This window comes from Hyla sarda, chromosome 4 (genome assembly GCF_029499605.1).
Source record: "Hyla sarda isolate aHylSar1 chromosome 4, aHylSar1.hap1, whole genome shotgun sequence".
NCBI classification, from domain to species: Eukaryota; Metazoa; Chordata; class Amphibia; order Anura; family Hylidae; genus Hyla; species Hyla sarda.
Window position 1 is genome coordinate 300,826,981 of NC_079192.1, and position 22,931 is coordinate 300,849,911.

At 43.5% G+C, this 22,931-nt stretch overlaps 1 protein-coding gene across 2 annotated transcripts; it reads left to right on the forward strand.

Annotated features, from left to right (window-relative positions):
- Positions 1-859: 859 nt before the first annotated feature.
- Positions 860-22,266, forward strand: LOC130367027 (protein spinster homolog 1-like). 2 transcript variants are annotated; one of them, XM_056569409.1, is made up of 2 exons: positions 860-1,086; positions 20,689-22,266. In XM_056569409.1, exon 2 carries the CDS (start codon positions 20,714-20,716, stop codon positions 22,226-22,228), a length of 1,515 nt encoding a protein of 504 aa, XP_056425384.1. In that variant the 5' UTR covers positions 860-1,086; positions 20,689-20,713; the 3' UTR covers positions 22,229-22,266. The 2 variants fall into 2 exon arrangements, with proteins under 2 accessions (XP_056425384.1, XP_056425383.1); XM_056569408.1 differs by lacking the exon at positions 860-1,086 and adding an exon at positions 19,176-19,271.
- Positions 22,267-22,931: the final 665 nt, after the last annotated feature.

Genomic DNA, 22,931 nt, shown 5'->3' on the forward strand with positions numbered 1-22,931 from the left:
CCTATATATGTATGCCTATGCATATCTTAGAGCGGATTATTGTTTTTTTTTTTTTACCTTTATCATCATGTGCCTTCCCCCCCCCCCCTCCCCCTTCTCTATATAAATCTCACCATACGAACTGGAGAGATACATATCTCACATTCTGTGGTATCTCCATTACTACACTAGTAGTCAATAGTCCCCTGTCACATGGGTCCCATACATACCCCCTATATCCTTGGCTAACTATATCTACCGTTTCTTGGTCCACTTATACTGTAGGTGCACTCTTACCATGCACCTACATTGAAACATACTTCCATCCTACACTTAAATACACTGCCCTCTCATCCTTTATCACAGCCTTCACTCCTGTATTTACATCGCAGTGGCTGTCAGCCCCGCTGCGATATGCTTACACAGACCGCACTGTTTACTAGATGCGATCACTGTGAGTGGCTATTGGCTATGCGTGGCCACGTGACCACCGCGTATAGCAACTCGTCCCTGGCAACACAAGCCACGACGCTCCCGGAAGCTGCCGCCTGCCAGTATACACTGACAGGTGAGCGCTTCCGCTCCTGCGCTCCATTCAGGAGTCTAGGGGCTCAAGTGTCTCCCCTACCATATGTTTTAGGTAATAAACCTACTGTAATTCCCCATATTATGATTGCTTTATTATTTTAATGTTCCATGCATATGTGATGTTACTATAAATAACATGTTCTGAGTGGTTTCTATTTGTTATGATGTCATTAGCCCCCCCTACTACCTGTACTTTGGTGTGTTTTTTCATGTATTTATATGGATGCCTGTCCATTGTATAGCATTCTGATCTGTGGAAGGGAGGGTTCCTCCCGAAATGCGTCATTGCATGTTTTTTATTTTAATAATTCCACTGTGAGCCTTAAACCAAGCATTGGTCCACTTTCATCATTCTGAAGGAGCCGCAGCACCATCTGCAAAGGGTATTTTTCCAAGCTTCTCCGCATTCTATCAAAGACAGTGACACTGATTCCTGCTACCCAGAAGGCCTGGCAGCGACTCTGCATCTTCAGTACCCCATTATCACTGGGGTTATAAGCCTGTACTGTCTTTTCTAAGGTAAGCGGCCATCTATATGGTTCCTGTCCAATTCTGGACCACTCTATCTCTTGTTACCAAGGGTAATACACCAGGAGCCGGTATCGGTCTCCCCAATTTTTCCCCCCTAACAGATTCTTGTAGATTGTAAGCCCTCATGGGAAGGGCTCTCTCTATGTCTAAATCAGTCTGTCATTTACTGTTTTAGGTCTTTTGAACTTGTGTTTGTGTTATATGTATTTTAAACTCTTATCATATGTACAGCACCCTGAAACTGAGGGCACTCCAAGAAAATAAATAATAATATGGTCTGCAGAGTGCCTGTAGGCCACTATGTGGTCACTGTCTGATATTGATTTCAGCATAGTGTTTTTTTATTCAGTAACAGTATGGAGGTATAGTGGTACCTGATGTGGTGTTTGGACCTCCTATAGTGGTATAATAAAAAAAACATGCAGATTTTGTAGAGATGAGCAAACTTTTGATTTATTTATTCGGCCGATTCGCCGAATTTTTCAAAAAAAATCCGTTCAATACGAATTTATTTGCGGTGAATCTATATTAAAAATGGGTATTTCTGGACTACAGAGAGCCTCAATAGGGGTGAAGAACACATTGCTTTGTTATAAAATCCATATGGAGTGTGCTGGAGTAGTGAAAAAATACTGTTATTTAGTATGACATGCAGATTACAGGCATCACTTTTAGAATCACTGCCGCAGAGCGGCACAATGACAGAGCCTGGAGATGGCATCAGTATGAGGAGACCATATAGTGGCTAAATGACACAGCCTGGAGGTGTTGGCAGCATGAGGAGACCATGTAGTTTCTGAATGACACAGCCTGAAGCTGGCAGCAGCATGAATAGACACTAGGACTTCACAATCCCTAAGATTAAAAGATAAATTTTGAAATTTAAATTGAAGATTTATGGTAGCTAGTGCTACTATAAAACATTTTTAGGCCCAGGCCCAGCAGCAGTCAGTAAACCATATATTGGCTGAATGACACAGCCTGGAGTTGGCTGAAGCATAAGGAGACCATATAGTGGCTGAATGACACAGCGTGGAGGTGTTAGCAGCATGAGGAGACCATGTCGTTGCTGAATGACACAGCCTGGAGCTGGCAGCAGCATGAGTACACACTAGGGCTTCACAATCCCTAAGATTAAAAGATGAATTTTGAAACTTAAATTGAAGATTTATGGTAGCTAGTGCTACCATAAAACATTTTTAGGCCCAGGCCCAGCAGCAATCAGTAAACCATATATTGGCTGAATGACACAGCCTGGAGTTAGCTGAAGCATGAGGAGATCATATATTGGCTGAATGACACAGCCTGTAGTGGGCTGAAGCATCAGGAGACCATATAGTGTCTGAATGGCACCACCTGGAGTTGACAGAAGCATGAGGAGACCATTGAAATTTAAGATTTTATATAGAAATTTAAGATTTTGAAATTGAAATTGAGGATTTTGAAATTGAAATTTTAACTCCCAAGTTTTAGTGTCCCGGGCCCCGGAATGTGGGTACAAAGGACCAAATATAATAAGGAGTCACATGGCAGCACAATGACAGAGCCTGGAGGTGGTATCAGTATGTGGAGACCATATAGTGGCTGAATGGCACAGCCTGGAGTTTGTGGCAGCATTAGGAGACCTTATAGTGGCTGAACTGCACAGCCTGGAGTTGGCTGAAGCATGAGGAGACCGTATAGTGGCTGAATGAGACAGCATGGAGGTGGCAGCAGCAACATCAGGAGTCCTGAAAGCAAAATGAGAGAGTCTGGAGGTGGTAGCATCAGCATAAGGAGACCATAGAGCAGCACAATTAGAGAGCTTGGAGGTGGCAGCATTTGCATGAGGAGACCATAGAGCAGCACCATGACAGAGCCTTGAGGTGGAAGCAGCAGCATGAGGGCCATGCGAACTGAGGGTTGAGTCTGAGGAACCCACCGACTGTTCACTGGAGATGTTGGATGTCACTTGGGATGAAGTGAACCGATCAATCATGGCTGCTGGGTTGCTGGTCGAGACACGACTGCTAGCTGACATCGGGACCCTGGACCACTCACTGCGACTCCGGCTGCCACACGCCCCTACTACTTTTTGCAACCTCTGCCTGCACCTGATGAATTTAGGCCTCTGCCACTCCACTGTGAAGTCCTGGCCTGACATAATTATTCCATATATCAGGGGAGTACAATACGCTTCACTACGCTTAAAACAGTATTTGTCTAGAACAGCAGCAGGTGTGTACTATTAGCTGTCCTTTCACAGAATATAGGCCCTTGACAGATTAACAGGTAAAAAATAGTACACTACTTAGATGTAGGTATGTGGTATGCAATTATGAGGGCAGAAAAATGCGCTACAGTACACTTAAAAATACATATTTTGGAAAACACCAGCCGGTGATTACTTTTGCCTGGACTTTCACAGTATGTAGGCCCTTGACAGATTAACAGGTACAAAATAGTACACTACTTAGAGATGTAGGTATGTGGTATGCACTTATGAGGGCAGAAAAATGTGCTACAGTAAGCTTAAAAATACTTTTGTTTTGTAAAACAACAGCCAGTGATTAAATTTCCCTGGACTTTAACCCCTTAAGGACCAAGGACGTACCGGTACGTCCTTGGTCCTGCTCTTCTGATATAACGCGGGGTTACACAGTAACCCCGCGTCATATCACGGCGAGCCCGGCGTCATAGTGAATCCGGGACCCACCTCTAATAGCGCGCAGCGCCGATCGCGGCACCGCGCGCTATTAACCCTTTAGCCATGCGCTCAGAGCTGAGCCGTGCGGCTAAAAGTGAAAGTGAAAGTTCCCGGCTAGCTCAGTAGGGCTGTTTGGGATAGCCGCGGCTAATCGCGGCATCCCGAACAGCTGACAGGACAGCGGGAGGGCCCCTACCTGCCTCCTCGCTGTCCGATCGCCGAATGACTGCTCAGTGGCTGAGATCCAGGCATGAGCAGTCATGCGGCAGAATCGTTGATCACTGGTTTCTTATGAGAAACCAGTGATCAGCATAGGAGATCAGTGTGTGCAGTGTTATAGGTCCCTATGGGACCTATAACACTGCAAAAAAAAAAGTGGAAAAAAAAGTGAATAAAGATCATTTAACTCCTCCCCTATTAAAAGTTTGAATCACCCCCCTTTTCCAATAAAAAAAAAACACAGTGCAAATAAAAATAAAAATAAACATATATGGTATCACCGCGTGCGAAAATGTCCGAATTATAAAAATATATCATTAATTAAACCGCTCGGTCAATGGCGTGCGCGCAAAAAAATTCCAAAGTCCAAAATAGTGCATTTTTGGTTACTTTTTATGTCATTTAAAAATGAATAAAAAGCGATCAATAAGTCCTATCAATGCAAAAATGGTACCGTTAAAAACATCAGATCACGGCGCAAAAAATGAGCCCTCATACCGCCCCATACACGGAAAAATAAAAAGTTATAGGGGTCAGAAGATGACAATTTTAAACGTATTAATTTTCCTGCAATTTTTTACCGAAAAATGTACTACGTAGAAACGGAAGCCCCCAAAAGTTACAAAACAGTTTTGTCAATCAATTTTGTCGCACAATGATTTTTTTTCCCGTTTCACCCTAGATTTTTGGGCAAAATGACTGACGTCATTACAAAGTAGAATTGGTGGCGCAAAAAATAAGCCATCATATGGATTTTTAGGTGCAAAATTGAAAGAGTTATGATTTTTTAAAGGCAAGGAGCAAAAAACGAAAATGCAAAAACGGAAAAACCCCCGGTCCTTAAGGGGTTAACAGCATGTAGGCCCACGACAGATTAGCAGGTAACAAATAGTACGCTTCTTAGAGATGTAGGTATGTGGTATGCACTTATGAACTTATGAGGGTAGAAAAAATGTGCTACAGTAAGTGTAAAACACCAGCCAGCGATTACTTTTGCCTGGACTTTCACAGTAACTAGGCCCTTGGCAGATTAACAGGTACAAAATAGTACACTACTTAGATGTACATATGTGGTATGCACAGAAAAATGTGGTACAGTACGCTTAACAAAACGTTTTTTAGTAAAACACCAAGAAAATTATAAAAAGGCTTTAATGACATAGAGACGACGTGTTTCGAGAGCGCAGCTCTCTATATCAAGTCATGTAACAGTATCCATGCTTTATATCTGCTTGTTGCCTGATGTAGTGATGCAATATCCTGTTCACAGCTCTGAGCCCAACACGTACATGGGCATTTTACAAAGTGGAAACTGTTGTTGTGTTGCCCTTGGTAACGGCACAAGGATAGCGCCACCACTGTCTGTTTTTCTTTCCACATAAACCTACCATTAGAGAACAAAGCATACAGACCTTTATCTTTCTGGAGCTAGAGATTAAAAGTCAGTGTGGAATAGTCTTCACTGTAATTTATCTACATGTTTTAACATATCTGTTTGTAATTCACTTGACATAATTATTTTGAAATATGATTTTAGAGATAAAGGCTTGTATAGCAACACTGTAATAACAATTATATTTCAATTTTAAGTATGCTTACTAAAGACTTTTGCCTAGAAAAAAAAAGTGTTTTACATGTTAAAGGGGTATTCCAGGATTTTTGTTTTATTTGATTATGCTACAGGGGCTGTAAAGTTGGTGTAGTTTATAACATAGTGCCTGTACCTTTGTGTCTGTACCTGTGTCTTGCAATACTTCTGTGATTTTTGCCCCAATATTAATTTTTAACAGCATACAAAATTACTCAGGTCTAAGGTTTTCCCAGGTTGCAGTGTGTCGACATCATTAGTCAGGTGATAACAGGGAGCCTGTCTGCTTTAATGTGTGGAGAGACCACTGGTAGGAGAGAGATCATTTAGCAACAGCTGGAGGTACCCTGGTTAGAAAACACTAGTCTTTTGAATGGAATGCAACTCATGTGTGTTTGGGTGGGTGGCTGAGTTGTGGGAGGGAGGAAAGTGACCTCAAACTTACAAGCATGGAACTCTCGGATGTGTAGTTTAAGAATGAAATCCAACAGGAAATACCCGGTTCATAAAAAGATAGCCACAACATTATGGTAATCTCGCAACATAGCCATTTAGCCCCAAGACAAGCACAGATCCTTCCTAAGCATGTCCATTACTGAATGGCAGGTACATACTAAAATCACATTATGGTAGATAGCCCCTTTAAGATGACCCCCACTTATTCTGAGAAAAACTTAGTTTCAGTCCGAATCCCAGTTTCAGAGCAAGCTGGACACTGACCACTATCTGTAATGTCTGTTCTCTTCAATGAGAAACATACTAAGGGTGCGTTCCCACAGGGCGTATACGCAGCGTATTTGATGCTGTGCAAAATTTACGGCAGCAGTGGGAAATACGCTGCGTATTCCTTGCTAACTATACACACAGGGCTTTCTGGCGGCAGCCCTATGTGTGTAGTGAGTTTTAGAGGCGGGGCCATGTGCCGGCGTGTCTGTTACGCGCGGCTCCGCCTCCAAAACTCACTGCACACATAGGGCTGCCGCCGGAAAGCCCTGTGTGTATAGTTAGCAAGGAATACGCAGCGTATTTCCCGCTGCTGCCGTAAATTTTGCGCAGCGTCAAATACGCTGCGTATATGCCCTGTGGGAACGCACCCTTCGGCTACATTCGCACAACGGAATATTCCAATTGCAGCTGCTGCTGTTGAAATTCATTGGTGCTAGGACTGCATGGACAACGGCAGTGCAGTCTGCATAGATTTCTGCCCAAAAAATGAACATGTTTATTCTTCCAGTGGGTCCAGAGTCCAGAATTTCTGCCTTGGAAATTCTGCAGTGTGAATAGGTCAACGGAAAACTATTTACACTACTGTTAGATTCATGCAGTAGAGATTCAGAGTGAAATTTACTAGTGTGGACACAGCCTAATTGATGTATTATAGCATTAACATGACATAATCACCTAAACATTTAACACTTTTGTTCGAAAAAGGAATCTGTTAATTCAGGCGCATCTTTGTTAGTAAATACTTACATTACCTATAACAGTGAAGGCGAACCTTTTTGAGCCTGAGTGCCCAAACCTTAATGCAGCCAACTTTTTTTTTCCCCTCAAAGTGCTAGCAAAGCAATTAAATCAGAATACTGAGGTTTAAGTTTAGAAAAAACAACTTAGGTAGGCAATATGTTCCCCCACATTAGGTAGGCAGTATGTTCCCCCACATTAGGTAGGCAGTATGTTCCCCCACATTAAGTTGGCAATATAGTTCCCCCACATTAGGTTGGCAGTATAGTTCCCCCACATTAGCTTGTAGTTCCCCCACATTAGGTTGTAGTTCCCCCACATTAGGTAGGTAGTATGTCCTCCCCCCCCACATTAGGTAGGCAGTATGTTCCCCCACATTAGGTTGCAGTTTCCCCACATTAGGTAGGCAGTATGTTCCCCCACATTAGGTTGGCAGTATAGTTCCCCCACATTAGGTTGGCAGTATAGTTCCCCCACATTAGCTTGTAGTTCCCCCACATTAGGTTGTAGTTCCCCCACATTAGGTAGGTAGTATGTCCTCCCCCCACATTAGGTAGGCAGTATGTTCCCCCACATTAGGTTGCAGTTCCCCCACATTAGGTAGGCAGTATAGTTTCCCCACATTAGGTTGGCAGTATAGTTCCCCCTATGTGGTTGTAGTTCCCCCACATTAGGTTGTAGTTCCCCCACATTAGCTTGTAGTTCCCCCACATTAGGTTGTAGTTCCCCCACATTAGGTAGGTAATATGTCCTCCCCCCACATTAGGTAGGCAGTATGTTCCCCCACATTAGGTTGCAGTTTCCCCACATTAGGTATGCAGTATGTTCCCCCACATTAGGTAGGCAGTATAGTTACCCCACATTAGGTTGGCAGTATAGTTCCCCCACATTAGGTTGGCAGTATAGTTCCCCTTATGAGGTTGTAGTTCCCCCACATTAGGTTGTAGTTCCCCCACATTAGGTTGTAGTTCCCCCACATTAGGTAGGCAGTATGTTCCCCCACATTAAATAGGCAGTATGTTCCCCCACATTAGGTAGGCAGTATGTTCCCCCACATTAAATAGGCAGTATGTTCCCCCACATTAGGTAGGCAGTATAGTTCCCCCACATTAGGTTGGCAGTATAGTTCCCCCACATTAGGTTGGCAGTATAGTTCTCCCACATTAGGTTGTAGTTCCCCCCATTAGGTTGTAGTTCCCCCATATTAGATTGCGGTTCCCCCACATTAGGTTGTTGTTCCCCCACATTAGGTAGGCAGTATAGTTCCCCCACATTAGGTTGTAGTTCCCCCACATTAGGTTGGCAGTATAGTTCCCCCACATTAGGTTGTAGTCCCCCCACATTAGTTTGTTGTTCCCCCACATTAGGTTGTAGTTCCCCCACATTAGGTTGCAGTTCCCCCACATTAGGTTGCAGTTCCCCCACATTAGGTTGCAATTCCCCCATATTAGGTTGCAGTTCCCCCACATTAGGTTGTAGTTCCCCCACATTAGGTAGGCAGTATAGTTCCCACACATTAGGTTGTAGTTCCCCCACATTAGGTAGGCAGTATAGTTCCCCCACATTAGTTCGGCAGTATGTTCCCCCACATTAGGTTGTAGTTCCCCCACATTAGGTTGCAGTTCCCCCACATTAGGTTGCAACAACCCCGGCATTAGGTTGGCAGTATGTTCCCCCACATTAGGTTGGCAGTATGTTCCCCCACATTAGGTTGTAGTCCCCCACATTAGGTGCAGTATAATTCCCCCACAGACATACTACTTTCAGCCATATACAGTCTGTATTCCTCTGCAGCATTCCTCTGTCGTATTGATTTCAATGTGATTCTGCTACATTGTGCTCACAGTGGAATTTCTGCAGCAGTTCCGCGAGTTTCAGCAACCACAGAAAGAATAGACTTGCCTATTCTTTCTCCGGATTATGTTTGGAAATGCATTGCTGTCTATGAGACTGTGCATTTTCCAACGGTCCCAGCATCGGACTTTGATATGTGCTGCGTTTTCCTAACATTCTGCAAATTTTTCTACCATGTGAACATACACTGAAGGCTGAATTCACATCACTTTTGTTCATTTCCATAGAAACAGAACAACACACATAACAGTACTGCTATATCCCTTGTATGCTGGACATCAAGAGCACCTAGTAGACCCAATTGACTTAAAGGGGCACTTTGCGCCTAGACATCTTATCCCCTATCCAAAGCATAGGGGAAAATATATCTAATCGCGAGGGTCCTGCCACTCTGGACCCCCGCAATCTTCCTGCTGCACCCGGCATTTGTTTAGAGCATCAGATGCAGCGCCAGAGGCTCATGATGTCACGGGCATGCCCCGCTCATGATATCACGGACATGCCCCCTCAATGCATGACAGCGGTCATACCCCCTCCCATACACTTGCTTTGAGGGGGCATGGCCGTGACATCACGAGCGGGGCATCACGAGCCTCAATCCCGCATTGCCAGTCATCCAGCACGGAACGAAGTTCCCTGCGTGCACCGGATGTCTGGGGTGCCGCAGCCAAGATTGTTGGGGGTCCCCAGTGGCGGGACCCCCGGCATCAGACATTTTATCCCCTATGCTTTGGATAGGGGATAAGATGTCTAGGGGCAGAGTACCCCTTTAACAATGTCCATCAGATTTCTGTCATGGCATTTGTTTTTTTACTAGACAAAATAGCACAGCATGCTGTTATACTTTTGTCTGGGATTAATGACAATATGAACAGAGCCAGACATTTTCTGCAGCACTGGAAGAATCTTATCTCACATACTTGCCAGGTATTTTTACGAAGTGTACCTGTTCCTTCCCTATAGTAAAAATTTGAACTGTCATATATATGGGTTAAAACACAGGAAAGTTTGTATGAAATCTCAAATTAGACACTTCTTATTCTCTTCTTCTAGAGGTGCATGTTCTGCTCGGGTAAGAAATATGGTCATGTTCTGCTTATATAATGATTTTTATCTATTCGTTGTCAGGTAAAGGCTATGATCAAGCTATGCAGTGATCCCGAAGACCATTTTTATCTGTTTTGTCTCCATAATTGCCCACATATCTGCTATTACTTTTTATGGGTTGGAAAGGAAAGTGTACGTATTGTTCACAATTAGGACAATGGTTTTGGTCACACATTAGATTGAACAGCAGTAGCTGCATTCGTGCTATTCGTGTAGCTCATTAAAGACTAATGTACAGGAAACACAACAGGTAAGTCCCAGGTCCCTACATGCTATATTTTCTTTATGTTTTAGAGGCAATGGAATGTTACAGCAGCTATGAAATATAAATGCTCCAATAATCTGACAAGTAATCCTGGGTCTATTTTAGCGCTGTACATTCACATATTTGTTTGATCCCCCCCCTCACAACTGTTTACAGACCAGGCACATTCACTGACAATACCAATATCTGCAACATGGCGTGCATTCCAGAAAGGTCAGATAAACTGATAACAACCACCTTGAGGATTAGACATGTGAAGAAATAGGAGAAGCTTAAAAGGGAACTCCGGTGAAAAAAAAATGTTTGTAAATCACTTTTATTTAAAAATCTTAACCCTTCTAGTACTTATCAGCTTCTGTATACTACAGATATACCACAGAGAAATTTGTGAAGTTCTTTCCAGCCTGACAACACTGCTCTCTGCTGACACCTCTGTCCGTGTAAGGAACTGTCCAGAGCAGGAAAGGTTTTCTATGGGGATCTGCTTCTAATCTGGACAGTTCCTGACACGGTCAGAGGTGTCAGCAGAAATCACTGTTGTCAGACAGAAAAGAAATTCACAAATGTCTCTGTTTTATACAGTAGCTAATAAGTACTGGAAGGATTAAGACTTTTTTAATAGAAGTCATTTACAAATCCACCAGAGTTTCCTTTTAATCACTAAATGACATATTAAATGCTAGCAAAGGTCGATAGCAAAGAGAGCAAAGAGAGTAAGGACATAAATTAGCAGAAAAGGTATTACATTTTTGGAAAATTGTATTTAAATACAAGTAATAGCATGGTCAGAAATTGCACTGACTTCAGCACATTTTTGTATTTATTTTCAGTGTGGTATTGTCTCAGCAGATCGTGTATATATATATATATATATATATATATATATATATATATATATTTACAATTAGGGAATAATTTGTTCCTTTTAGATCATGCTACCATGTGCTGAGTAATGCCACAGGCAGAGGAGCAAACAGGTAATGAAAACAACAGCTTTTATAGGCTAAATGACTCACTGGCTGTGTACAGAAACAACATACAGTGTCCTACTGGCAGGAGTCCTAAGGGAAGGGAGGAGGCAGGGTGGGAGGGCTGTAATAAAGAGCAGAGGGAGTATAAAGCAATTGCTTAATCAAAATGAAAATGAACCTCAAATGAACTCCAAAAAAAAAAAAAAAAAAATTGGGGTGAATTTTTTGTGATTTCAGAACTGGGAAAGACAGGTAAGCAATGCTATATGTTTTGACACAGAGACATGTCAATAGTTTTAATCCGTTGGGGTCTCAGTACCGAGACCCCTGACAATCATTAAAATGAGGAGAAACACAATTAAGCACTTCACCCATCTCACATCCATCTCCATCCACCCTTAAAGGGGTACTCCGGTGGTCAACGTGTTTTTCCCTTTTTTGACTTAACCTATTTGTTTTCTTTCATTTCTATTCTTGTTGTTTAGGCTACTCTATTTCCGTTCTTTGTTGCCTTTTTATTCCCCACTTTGTTTTCCTATCTTTGCTTCTATTTACTGTTTCTTGCTGGGCTGAAAACTACAAATCCCAGCATGCCACATGCCTTTCTGGTTTGGGGCGGCTAATTTTTTATTTTTTTTCACCCTTTACCCACCCCAGGGGCGGACACAGACAACAGAGGGCCCCTGTGCAAAGAATATGCCTGGGTCCCCCCCCCACCCAGGTAATATGTTTGCTAGGTAAGCAGGTAGTACGTTTGCAAGTAGTAAATTAGGTAAGTAGAACATTCTCTAAGTAGGTAGGCAAGTAGTAAGTTTGCAAGTTATTTAGGCAGGTAGTAAGTTCAGTTGGTAGGAAGGCAAGTAAAAGGTTTGCCGCTAGGTAGGTAGGTTACCGTATATACACGAGTATAAGCCGACCCGAATATAAGCCGAGGCCCCTAATTTCACCCCAAAATCCCAGGAAAAGTTATTGACTCGAGTATAAGCCTAGGGTGGGAAATACATCATCCCCCCTGTCATCATCCAGACCCCCGTCATTAACACCCTGATCATCATCACCCTGTCATCATCACCCTGTCATCATCCCCCCTTCATCATTCCCCCTTCATCATCACCGCCTGTCATCATCCCCCCTTCATCATCCCACACCCCCCCTTCATCATCCCCTTGTCATCATCCCCTTGTCATCATCCCACACCCCCCCTTCATCATCCCCTTGTCATCATCCCCACCCCCTTCATCATCCCCTTGTCATCATCCCACACACCCCCTTCATCATCCCCTTGTCATCATCCCCTTGTCATCATCCCCACCCCCCTTCATCATCCCCTTGTCATCATCCTCTTGTCATCATCCTCTTGTCATCATCCTACACCCCCCCTTCATCATCCCCCTGTCATCATCCCACACACCCCCCCTTCTTCATCCCCTTGTCATAATCCCCCCCCCTTCATCATCCCCTTTTCATCATCACCACATGTCATCATCATCACCGCTTGTCAATGTCTGATACAGTGGTCTTCAACCTGCGGACCTCCAGATGTTTAAAAACTACAACTCCCAGCAAGCCCGGGCAGCCATCGGCTGTCCGGGCTTGCTGGGAGTTGTAGTTTTGAAACCTCTGGAGGTCCACAGGTTGAAGACCACTGCGGCCTTCGACATCATCCAGCCCCCTCTCACCCCCTTTAGTTCTGTACTCACCTCCGCTCGGCGCTGGTCCGGTGCTGCAGGACTGTCCGGTGGGGAGGTCGTCCGGTGGGATAGTGGTTCCGGGCTGCCATCTTCACCGGGGGGCCTCTTCTCCGCGCTTCGGGCCCGGAATAGAGGCGTTGCCTTGACGATGACGCAGAGGGACGTTGGTAATGAACGTACCTCTGCATCGTCGTCAAGGCAACATGACTATTCCGGGCCCGAAGCGCGGAGAAGAGGCCCCCCCCCCCCCCCGATGAAGATGGCAGCCTGGAACCACTATCCCACCGGATGACCTCCCCGCCGGACAGTCCTGCAGCACCGGACCAGCGCCGAGCGGAGATGAGTACAGAACTAAAGGGCGTGAGAGGGGCTGGATGATGTCGAAGGCCGCAGTGGTCTTCAACCTGCGGACCTCCAGAGGTTTCAAAACTACAACTCCCAGCAATCCCGGACAGCCGATGCTTGCTGGGAGTTGTAGTTTTGAAACCTCTGGAGGTCCGCAGGTTGAAGACCACTGAGGGCGGAGAGTTCACTCGAGTATAAGCCGAGGGGGGTGTTTTCAGCACGAAAAATCGTGCTGAAAAACTCGGCTTATACTCGAGTATATACGGTATACATTTGTTAGGTAGGCAGGAAAAGCATTTGCTAGGTAGGTAATAAGTTGGGTTGGTAGGTGGGTGGCCACGTTACATTTGGTAGGTAGGCCCTTAGTCCAGTGTTTTCCAAACAGGCTTTGGCTGTTTGGGCATGCCAGGAGTTATAGTTTTGCAACAGCTGGAGGCACTCAGGTTGGGAAACACTGGACTAAGGGCCCAACTACCCACCAAAATGCCACCTTCTGCTGCAAAACTCTAACTTCCAGCTTAAGACTGTCCGAGCATGCTGGGAGTTGTAGTTTTGCAACAGATGGAGAGACAATGTTTCGAAAACACTGCCGTAGTTAGTGTTTCCCAACCTGGGGGCCTCCAGCTGTTGCAAAACTACAACTCCCAGCATGCCCGGACAGTCTTAAGCTGGGAGTTAGAGTTTTTCAAAAGCTGGAGGCACCCAGGTTGGAAAACAATGGACTAAGGACCTACCTACCAAACCTGAGTGTCTCCAGCTGTTGCAGAACTATAACTCCCAGCATGCCTGGACAGCTAAAGACTGTCAGGGGAATGCTGGGAGTTGTAGTTTTGCAACAGCTGGGAGTCCCCAGGTTGGAAAATACTGACTAAGGCAGTGTTTTCAAAACAGTGTCTCTCCAGGTGGTCCAAAACTACAACTCCCAGCATTCCTGGACATTCTCTAGCTGTCAAGGCATGCTGGAAGTTATAGTTTTGCAACAGCTGGAGGCACACTGATTTGTAAACACTGGTGTAACACTGGAGGCACACTGATTTGTAAAACTGGTGCTGAAACAATGATGACACTGAGCGCACCGTGATTCACTGACCTGCAGGAAAAGCAGAAGGCGGCAAACAGAGAACGGGACACCAATATTGGAGCAACGGGGGAGCATAGACAGTTGAGTTAGTTTCTTTTGGAATAATTTTCATCCCTGGCACAGTGGATAAAACTAAAATAAAATACTAAAAAAGCCAGCAAGTAGAAGTAAAACGTCCGTCTTTATTCAGGGTTCTTCCTTAAAAGCCTTCACGGTGGCAGACAAACCGTGAACATATCAAAAATGTGAAATATTGCACAAACAGAGGGGGGTACCAAGCATGGCTGACGCGTTTCTGATCTATCGATCCTTACTCATAGCCTGTAGATCCTCAAATGAGGCACCCTTATATACTCCAGGGCTTATTCCCCATTCCCACAGGAAGGGGAGGGACAGGTCCACATCACATGTGCACGTGATTAAAACAAAAACATGGGACCAAACACAGATAAATTATTCGGAGACATATCAGTAATGTAATATTAAATCTGTTTTGCTATTTAGACCATGGGATTGAATGCAATTCAAAAGATAAATCCACATGATTTCCCTATTGTGGAGGGATCGAATATGGTCGCCTCCCCTTTTATTTAGGTTCACCTTCTCAATGCCTGAGAACCTGAGGGAAGTGGTGTCTGAATTATGATATATTAGAAAATGTTTAGATACGTTAGAAATGTTCGAGCTTAAAGGGCCAGCAGCATGTCTAATGTGCTCTTGCATGCGTTTTTTAAGGGACCTTTTGGTGGAACCCACATATGTTAAGTGACATTGTGTGCACATGATTTTATATACAACAAAAGTGCTATCACAGTTTATAAAGTTGTGAATGACATGGCATTTGCCATCCACCGTACCTTCTATTTTCTGGCATTTTTCGGCAAAGGGACATACCACAAACCGCGATTGGAAGCCCTTGGTGCTAATACACTGGGTGGTAACACTAGCACTGTCCACCATACTGGGAACAAGGAGATTGGATAGAGTAGGTGCCCGCCTCGCTGCAAATCTCACACCTGACTTTATAATCTCCCCTACCTCGGGATCTGTTGATAGCAAAGGTAAGTGTTTAATTACAATGCGTTTGATGTCATAAAAATCTGGACTGTACGTGGTGACAAATGTAGGACAATCTTGTGATTCAGTTGGTTGTTTACTTGTAAAAAGGGATTTTCGATCCATAGGATCCACTCTCGACCGAGCTTTTTTCAAGAGCCATCCAGGGTAACCTCGAGCCACCAGGCGTGTGCATGCTGCATCAGCTTCCCTGCGGTACACCTCGGCGGAAGAACTGTTCCGCTTAATTTGTATGAGTTCACCTACTGGTATGGCTCTTACTGTTTGTTTGGAATGGCATGAATTTGCCCTTAGGATGGTATTGCCTGATATCTTTTTTCTGTAAGGATCAACCTCAATTTTATTTGTATCAGGGTTGCCACGTAATGTGACATCCAAAAAGGGGGTTTCACTTTTACACCATGTGTGGGTAAACGTAAGATTGAACCAATTATTATTGATATATGTCATGAATGCATCAACGGTCAGATGGTCAGACGACCAAATGATGAACACATCGTCTACATACCTCCCATACCATGCGAGGCATGTGGAAAATGGATTGGTGTCAGAAAAAATTAACTGCTCCTCCCACCAAAAAACAAAAAGGTTAGCCCGAGCTGGTGATGACTTTGCTCCCATTGAAGCACCCGTGCGCTGCAAATAAAAATTGTTACCAAACATAAAATAATTGTGTTTTAGCACAAAATCTACCACCTCAATAATGTAATGTCTCAAATCCACAGAATATTTAGAAAATCTCATCAGTATATCCGAGATAGCTGATAATGCCAGGTTTTTCGGAATGCTGGAATAGAGCGATTCAATGTCGCAAGTAAGCCACGACAGAGAATCGCTCCATGTGAATTCATCCATGATTTTTAGCAAGTGCTTAGTGTCCTTGATATAACTTGGGCATTGCATAACCAGAGGTTGCAGTACTGAGTCCAACCACTCGCATAGGTGCTCGTTATGGAATCCGATCCCCGCCACGATCGGACGCATCAGCGGCGGGAATCGGTCCTTATGCAGCTTGGGTAGCGAGTGGAAGATAGGAATAATTGGAGCAGGCACGAAAATATAATCCACTTCTTTTTGGGTCAAAATAGATCTGGCTTTCCCCTCTTCCAACAGAGTCAACAGTTCTTTTTTAAAAGGTTCAGTGGGATCCCCACAAAGTTTAAGGTAAGTTTTATCATCAGATAGTAGATTTTCATTTAAATTGATATACAGTCCCGTGTCCATACATACTACCGAGCCGCCTTTATCGGTGGATCGGATCGTCAAATTTTTGTTTTTCTTTAATTTCTTTATGGCAGCAGCCTCCTTTTTATTCAAATTAGGACGAGTTGTATTGGACATTACTTTTGATTAACCAAATCTTTCATGATAAGGTCCTGGAACCAATCAAAAATTGCTGGTCTGGTCTGTATGGGGTAAAAATTTTGGTTTTTAGTGGAGAAGGTATGTGCAATATTCACTTCATCACAAATTGATATCCCACTATTTTCAAGGAGACAGAGATCTCTAAAAGCAATTTGTTCTGCTAACGTATGCATTAGTGGTAAATCAGGGTTTATAGAAAGTTGAGGTGGGTCCGATGGTTCATCAGCATTTTCCACAAAAAAATGTTTCTTAACTGTTAAAGTTCTCACAAATTTATTTATATCCAAAATTGTCCGATAAACATCAAAATGATGTGTAGGAGAGAAACCCAGTCCTTTCCACAGGACCGAGGTTTCTTCATCTGTAATGATTTGTGCAGAAATGTTAATGACTTGAAAATCCTATTTTATTACTTTTTCCGTTTGTCCTTGTTACGCTCCGAAGCTCTTCTTCCTATGTTTACTGCCACCGCGCCTTCCTCGTTTTTTGACTGTCTTCTCGCATTGCGATTATTGTGAGTGTTCACATATTGCGGTTCTGAGTCCCCGCTAGTGTCCGTGGTATCTGAACAATCAGAATTTTCAGTAAACTACTGGTCAGAAGAACTAAATTCACATGGAGCGATTCTCTGTCATGGCTTACTTGCGACATTGAATCGCTCTATTCCAGTATTCCGAAAAACCTGGCATTATCAGCTATCTCGGATATACTGATGAGATTTTCTAAATATTCTGTGAATTTGAGACATTACATTATTGAGGTGGTAGATTTTGTGTTAAAACACAATTATTTTATGTTTGGTAACAATTTTTATTTGCAGCGCACGGGTGCTTCAATGGGAGCAAAGTCATCACCAGCTCGGGCTAACCTTTTTGTTTTTTGGTGGGAGGAGCAGTTTATTTTTTCTGACACCAATCCATTTTCCACATGCCTCGCATGGTATGGGAGGTATGTAGACGATGTGGTCATCATTTGGTCGTCCGACCATCTGACCGTTGATGCATTCATGACATATATCAATAATAATCGGTTCAATCTTAAAGGGGTCTTTCAGGCAAAAACTTTTTTATATATATCAACTGGCTCCAGAAAGTTAAACAGATTTGTAAATTACTTCTATTAAAAAATCTTAACCCTTTCAGTACTTATGAGCTTCTGAAGTTAAGGTTGTTATTTTCTGTCTAAGTCCTCTCTGATGACACGTGTCTCGGGAAACGCCCAGTTTAGAAGAGGTTTGCTATGGGGATTTGCTTCTAAACTGGGCGTTTCCCGAGACAGGTGTCATCAGAGAGGACTTAGACAGAAAAGAACAAGTCAACTTCAGAAGGTCATAAGTACTGAAAGGATTAAGATTTTTTAATAGAAGTAATTTACAAATCTGTTTAACTTTCTGGAGCCAGTTGATATATAAAAAAAAGTTTTGGCCTGGAATACCCCTTTAAGTCCCAGGATGCCCTTGGTCCTAGTGGGGTTAAAAGGTCAAAAAATTAAAATATATAAACTAAGAAGACACTGTGAAGTACGGGAATATACTCGGCAGGCCTGGAGAAATATTTTTCTAAAAGATGTTTTTCTGTACTTGATGTATTTCTAGGTGTATATTAATATATATATATATATATATATATATATGTCAAAGAAGAAAGCAGCACTCCTAAAGCGTGAGTAGGTGCCTCCAGCTAGGGTCCGGGTCCAGGATCCTGCATACGTAGTTCCAAGGAAAATGCTGTGGCACTCAAGGTATGGTGAAAAAATGAAAACTATTTATTCATCCCAAATGTGCAAAGAGCAATGTTTCAATGGTCTCACACCATCATTATCAAGTGGCTTGATAATGATGGTGTGAGACCATTGAAACGTTGCTCTTTGCACATTTGGGATGAATAAATAGTTTTCATTTTTTCACCATACCTTGAGTGCCACAGCATTTTCCTTGGAACTATATATATGTATATATATATATATATATATATATATATATATATATATATATACACAAATCAAAAAAATGTTGCAGTCTCTTGTAATACCTTTTTTATTGGACTAACAGAATTTTGTAGAGACAAGTTTTCAGGATTCCTCCCTTTAGCAAGTCCAATAGTCAAGGACTAATGAACAAAGGACTTTATTAATTATCAGGGAGGAATCCCAAAAGCTTGTCTCTACAAAATTCTGTTAGTCCAATAAAAAAGGTATTACAATCTGCATCACTGGACTAATACGGCTACTCACATTTACTATACAGATATACACATACCTGGAGATGGTTTAGAACCCTGTGATGTCACACATGCCTGATGATGTCACCGTAAGCTGTACAAGGAGGTGCGCGCCGGCTGCAGTCTCTTCAGTGTGTTTTGCATTCACAACCTGTGGTGCAAAGTGTTTGTTAGAGAGTTTCTATTTGCGATAGAGAATTCAAGATTTTGACCGTTCCTTGTCTGAAGAGAGAACCACAAGGTAAGTCTCAGCCTTTTCTATTCATACATACACAGGGCTTTTTGTTTGACAGTTTTTTTTTATTGCTGTTGCTTTTTTTTTTTTTAGCAAAAAAAAATTCAAGAAATTTATTTCCAAAAGAAATAACAAAAGTTATATTTCTCATAGCATTGTGACAATACTTGGCTTAGGCATTAAACATAATAAAACGCACAGATAGTATCATGACCAGAGCTTTTTCTTGCAAAACTGCTAAAATGCAATTATGCCCAAAAAAGCCCCCAAGAAAAAGAGTCCTAATTCATGAAGTTCTAAAAGATATAAGTCTATGAGAAAGATTTGGTGGTGTAGTAAAAGAATAACAGAAAGATTAGGGCACAAATATAATATTATATAATAGAATTCTGTGTGTACTAACAATAGAAATACTCCGGGCACTCCGAAAGGGAAAATTTTCAAATCAACTAGTGGCAGAAAGTCATATAGGGGATGGATAGATCCCAATGAGGTGGGGTAGGTTCATTATTAGTAAATGTATATAGCAGGATAGCCCAATTGTATCTACAGTATGAAGTTCACATGGCCCAGTGACCATACAGCCAAGCCCTTATAATCCGCCATTACTGGGACAGATTCAGGGTTATCAGATATTACTATGACCGGAGAGGTTCAGGTTTATCAGATATTACTAGGACCGGACAGGTTCAGGGTTATCAGATATTACTAGGACCGGACAGGTTCAGGGTTATCAGATATTACTAGGATCGGACAGGTTCAGGGTTATCAAATATTACTAGGACCGGACAGGTTCAGGGTTATCAGATATTACTAGGACCGGACAGAATGAGGGTTGTTAGATATATTACTAGGACCAGACAGGTTCAGGGTTATCAGATATTACTAGGACCGGACAGGTTCAGGGTTATCAGATATTACTAGGACCGGACAGGTTCAGGGTTATCAGATATTACTAGGACCGGACAGGTTCAGGGTTATCAGATATTACTAGGACTGGACAGGTTCAGGGTTATCAGATATTACTAGGACCGGACAGGTTTAGGGTTATCAGATATTACTAGGACCGGACAGGTTCAGGGTTATCAGATATTACTAGGACCGGACAGGTTCAGGGTTATCAGATATTACTAGGACCGGACAGGTTCAGGGTTATCAGATATTACTAGGATCGGACAGGTTCAGGGTTATCAAATATTACTAGGACCAGACAGGTTCAGGGTTATCAGACATTGGTAACCTCAGGGAAGACGTCTCCATATAAAACACTTATAGAGAAGCGTCTTCTTCTGAGGCTGCGATGGTCTTAATGTTATCTTGTGGTTCTGTGCTGGACATTTCTGCTCTGTATGAAGGATCTATTGTATAATGACAGGAATTATGACATGTTGTCTAATGTGTTCACTTATCTCTCTCTCTCTAGTGTTTTCAGGCTCTGACCTGTGACCATGGCCTCTCCACAAGACCCATTGCTGAAGGAGGAGGAAGAAGCAATGGAGGACCATAGTGATATGGATGTAGAAAAGGGCGATATCCCTGAGAGGCAGAACCTGCCATCTCTAAGCGTGATGTCCACCGCACGTTCCATCATCACCGTAGTGATCCTCGCCTTTGTTAATTTGCTCATCTATGCAAATCGCTCCAGCGTGGCGGGGGTGCTGCCTTATATACAGAAAGCATATGACACCAATGCTAGTCTGTCCGGCTTATTGAATACATTGTTCATTGGAAGCTACGTGTTGGTCGCACCAATTGCCGGATATTTGGGCGACCACTGTAATAAGAAATATACTGTTTGCGCAGGAGTCATCGTTTGGCTGAGCATGACACTTACCCTGTCATTCATCCCTGACGGGTATTTCCTGCTCTTCCTGCTGACGAGTGGACTGGTTGGAGCCGGAGAGGCGACTTTCTGCACCATCGCCCCCTCCATCATTGCAGACCTTTTTACAAGTGACCAGCGGACCCGCATGCTGAACGTGTTTTACTCCGTCATACCTGTAGGCTGCGGACTAGGATACATCATCGGGCCCAAAGTGACTGATGCAGCAAGGGGCGATTGGCACTGGGCATTTCGGGTCACCCCTGGCCTGGGCCTCATAGCTGTGGCTTTGATGATTTTGGTTACAAAGGAGCTTCCAAGAACGACTACAAACGGGAAGAAGAACAACAAATCCCAGAAGTTTGCCAAATGGGCGACAGATCTGAAAAAACTATTTAAAAATCGGAGCTTCATGTTAACCACCATGGGATCGACGGCTGTATCCTTCATAGTGGGAGCCATAGGTGTATGGGGTCCGTCATACCTGACCCACGCACGAACACTCCTACAAGAGAAGGACCCTTGCCGTGCTGAACCGTGTGACTATCACGATATCCTAATATTTGGTGTGGTTACAGTCGTTTCCGGCATTCTGGGAGTTGTAGCAGGGACGGAGATAAGTAAAAGATATCGCAAATCCAACCCACGGGCGGACCCGCTTGTGTGTGGATGCGCGATGATGCTTTCCGCCCCTTTTCTTCTGTTGGCATTGACTTTTGGCAACATCAGCCTCGTTGCCACCAACATCTTCATCTTCATCGGAGAGACGCTTCTGTCAGTAAATTTCACCCTCATATCTGACATTATACTAAAAGTAGTAACTCCGTGGAGGAGATCTTCAGCCCTGGCCGTGCAGATGACAATCTATCACCTCCTAGGTGACGCCGGCAGCCCGTACCTCATCGGCCTGATATCTGACAACTACGAACGAGGATATGCCAAATCCCCTCTTCTGAAATACCGCAGCCTGGAGTATGCCCTCATGACCTGCACCATAATGGCAGTCATCGGAGGGGCCTTCTTCATGGCCACGGCCCTATATATAGAGAGGGACAAAAAAGAAGCAGAGATGGAATCAGAACCTCCGTCATCCTCCTCCTCCTCACTGCTTCCTGCCGATGAGGACCGCACTTCAGACTGAGGAAAAGTCATTGCTTGCCTTTATCTCGTTTACTTCATTAAAAAAAAATTAAGAAAAAAATAACTGCATTTGTTCTATGTCCCACTTTACCCCTTATTCTCTACCCAGGGGCGGACACAGACAGCAGAGGGCCCTTGTGCAAAGAATGTGCCTGTGCCCCCCCCCCCCAAAACATCAATTGTTCAGCACCCCCCCTACATGTGTCACTTACTCAGGTGGACCCCCATATGTCACTTGCTGTATACGTTTCTAATTATTTATTAAGGCCTCCCATATGCCGCAGCTCATTCAAGCCCCCCACATTAGGTAGCATAGATTCCCAACATTAGGTAGCATAGATTCCCCACATTAGGTAGCATAGTTTCCTCCCATTAGGTAGCATAGATTCCCTACATTAGGTAGCAGTTTCCCCACATTAGGTAGCATAGTTTGCCCACATTAGGTAGCATAGTTTCCCCACATCAGGTAACATAGTTTCCCCACATTAGGTAACATAGTTTCCCCACATTAGGTAGCAGAGTTTCCCCACATTAGGTAGCACAGATTCCCCACATTAGGTAACATAGTTTCCCCACATTAGGTAGCATAGCTTCCCCACATTAGGTAGCATACTTTCCCCACATTAGGTAGCATAGTTTCCCCACATTAGGTAGCACAGATTCCCCACATTAGGTAACATAGTTTCCCCACATTAGGTAGCATA

What these genes read in the sequence shown, in the direction of transcription:
- LOC130367027 (XM_056569409.1), top strand. Translation starts at nt 20,714, where the DNA reads ATGGCCTCTCCACAAGACCCATTGCTGAAGGAGGAGGAAGAAGCAATG.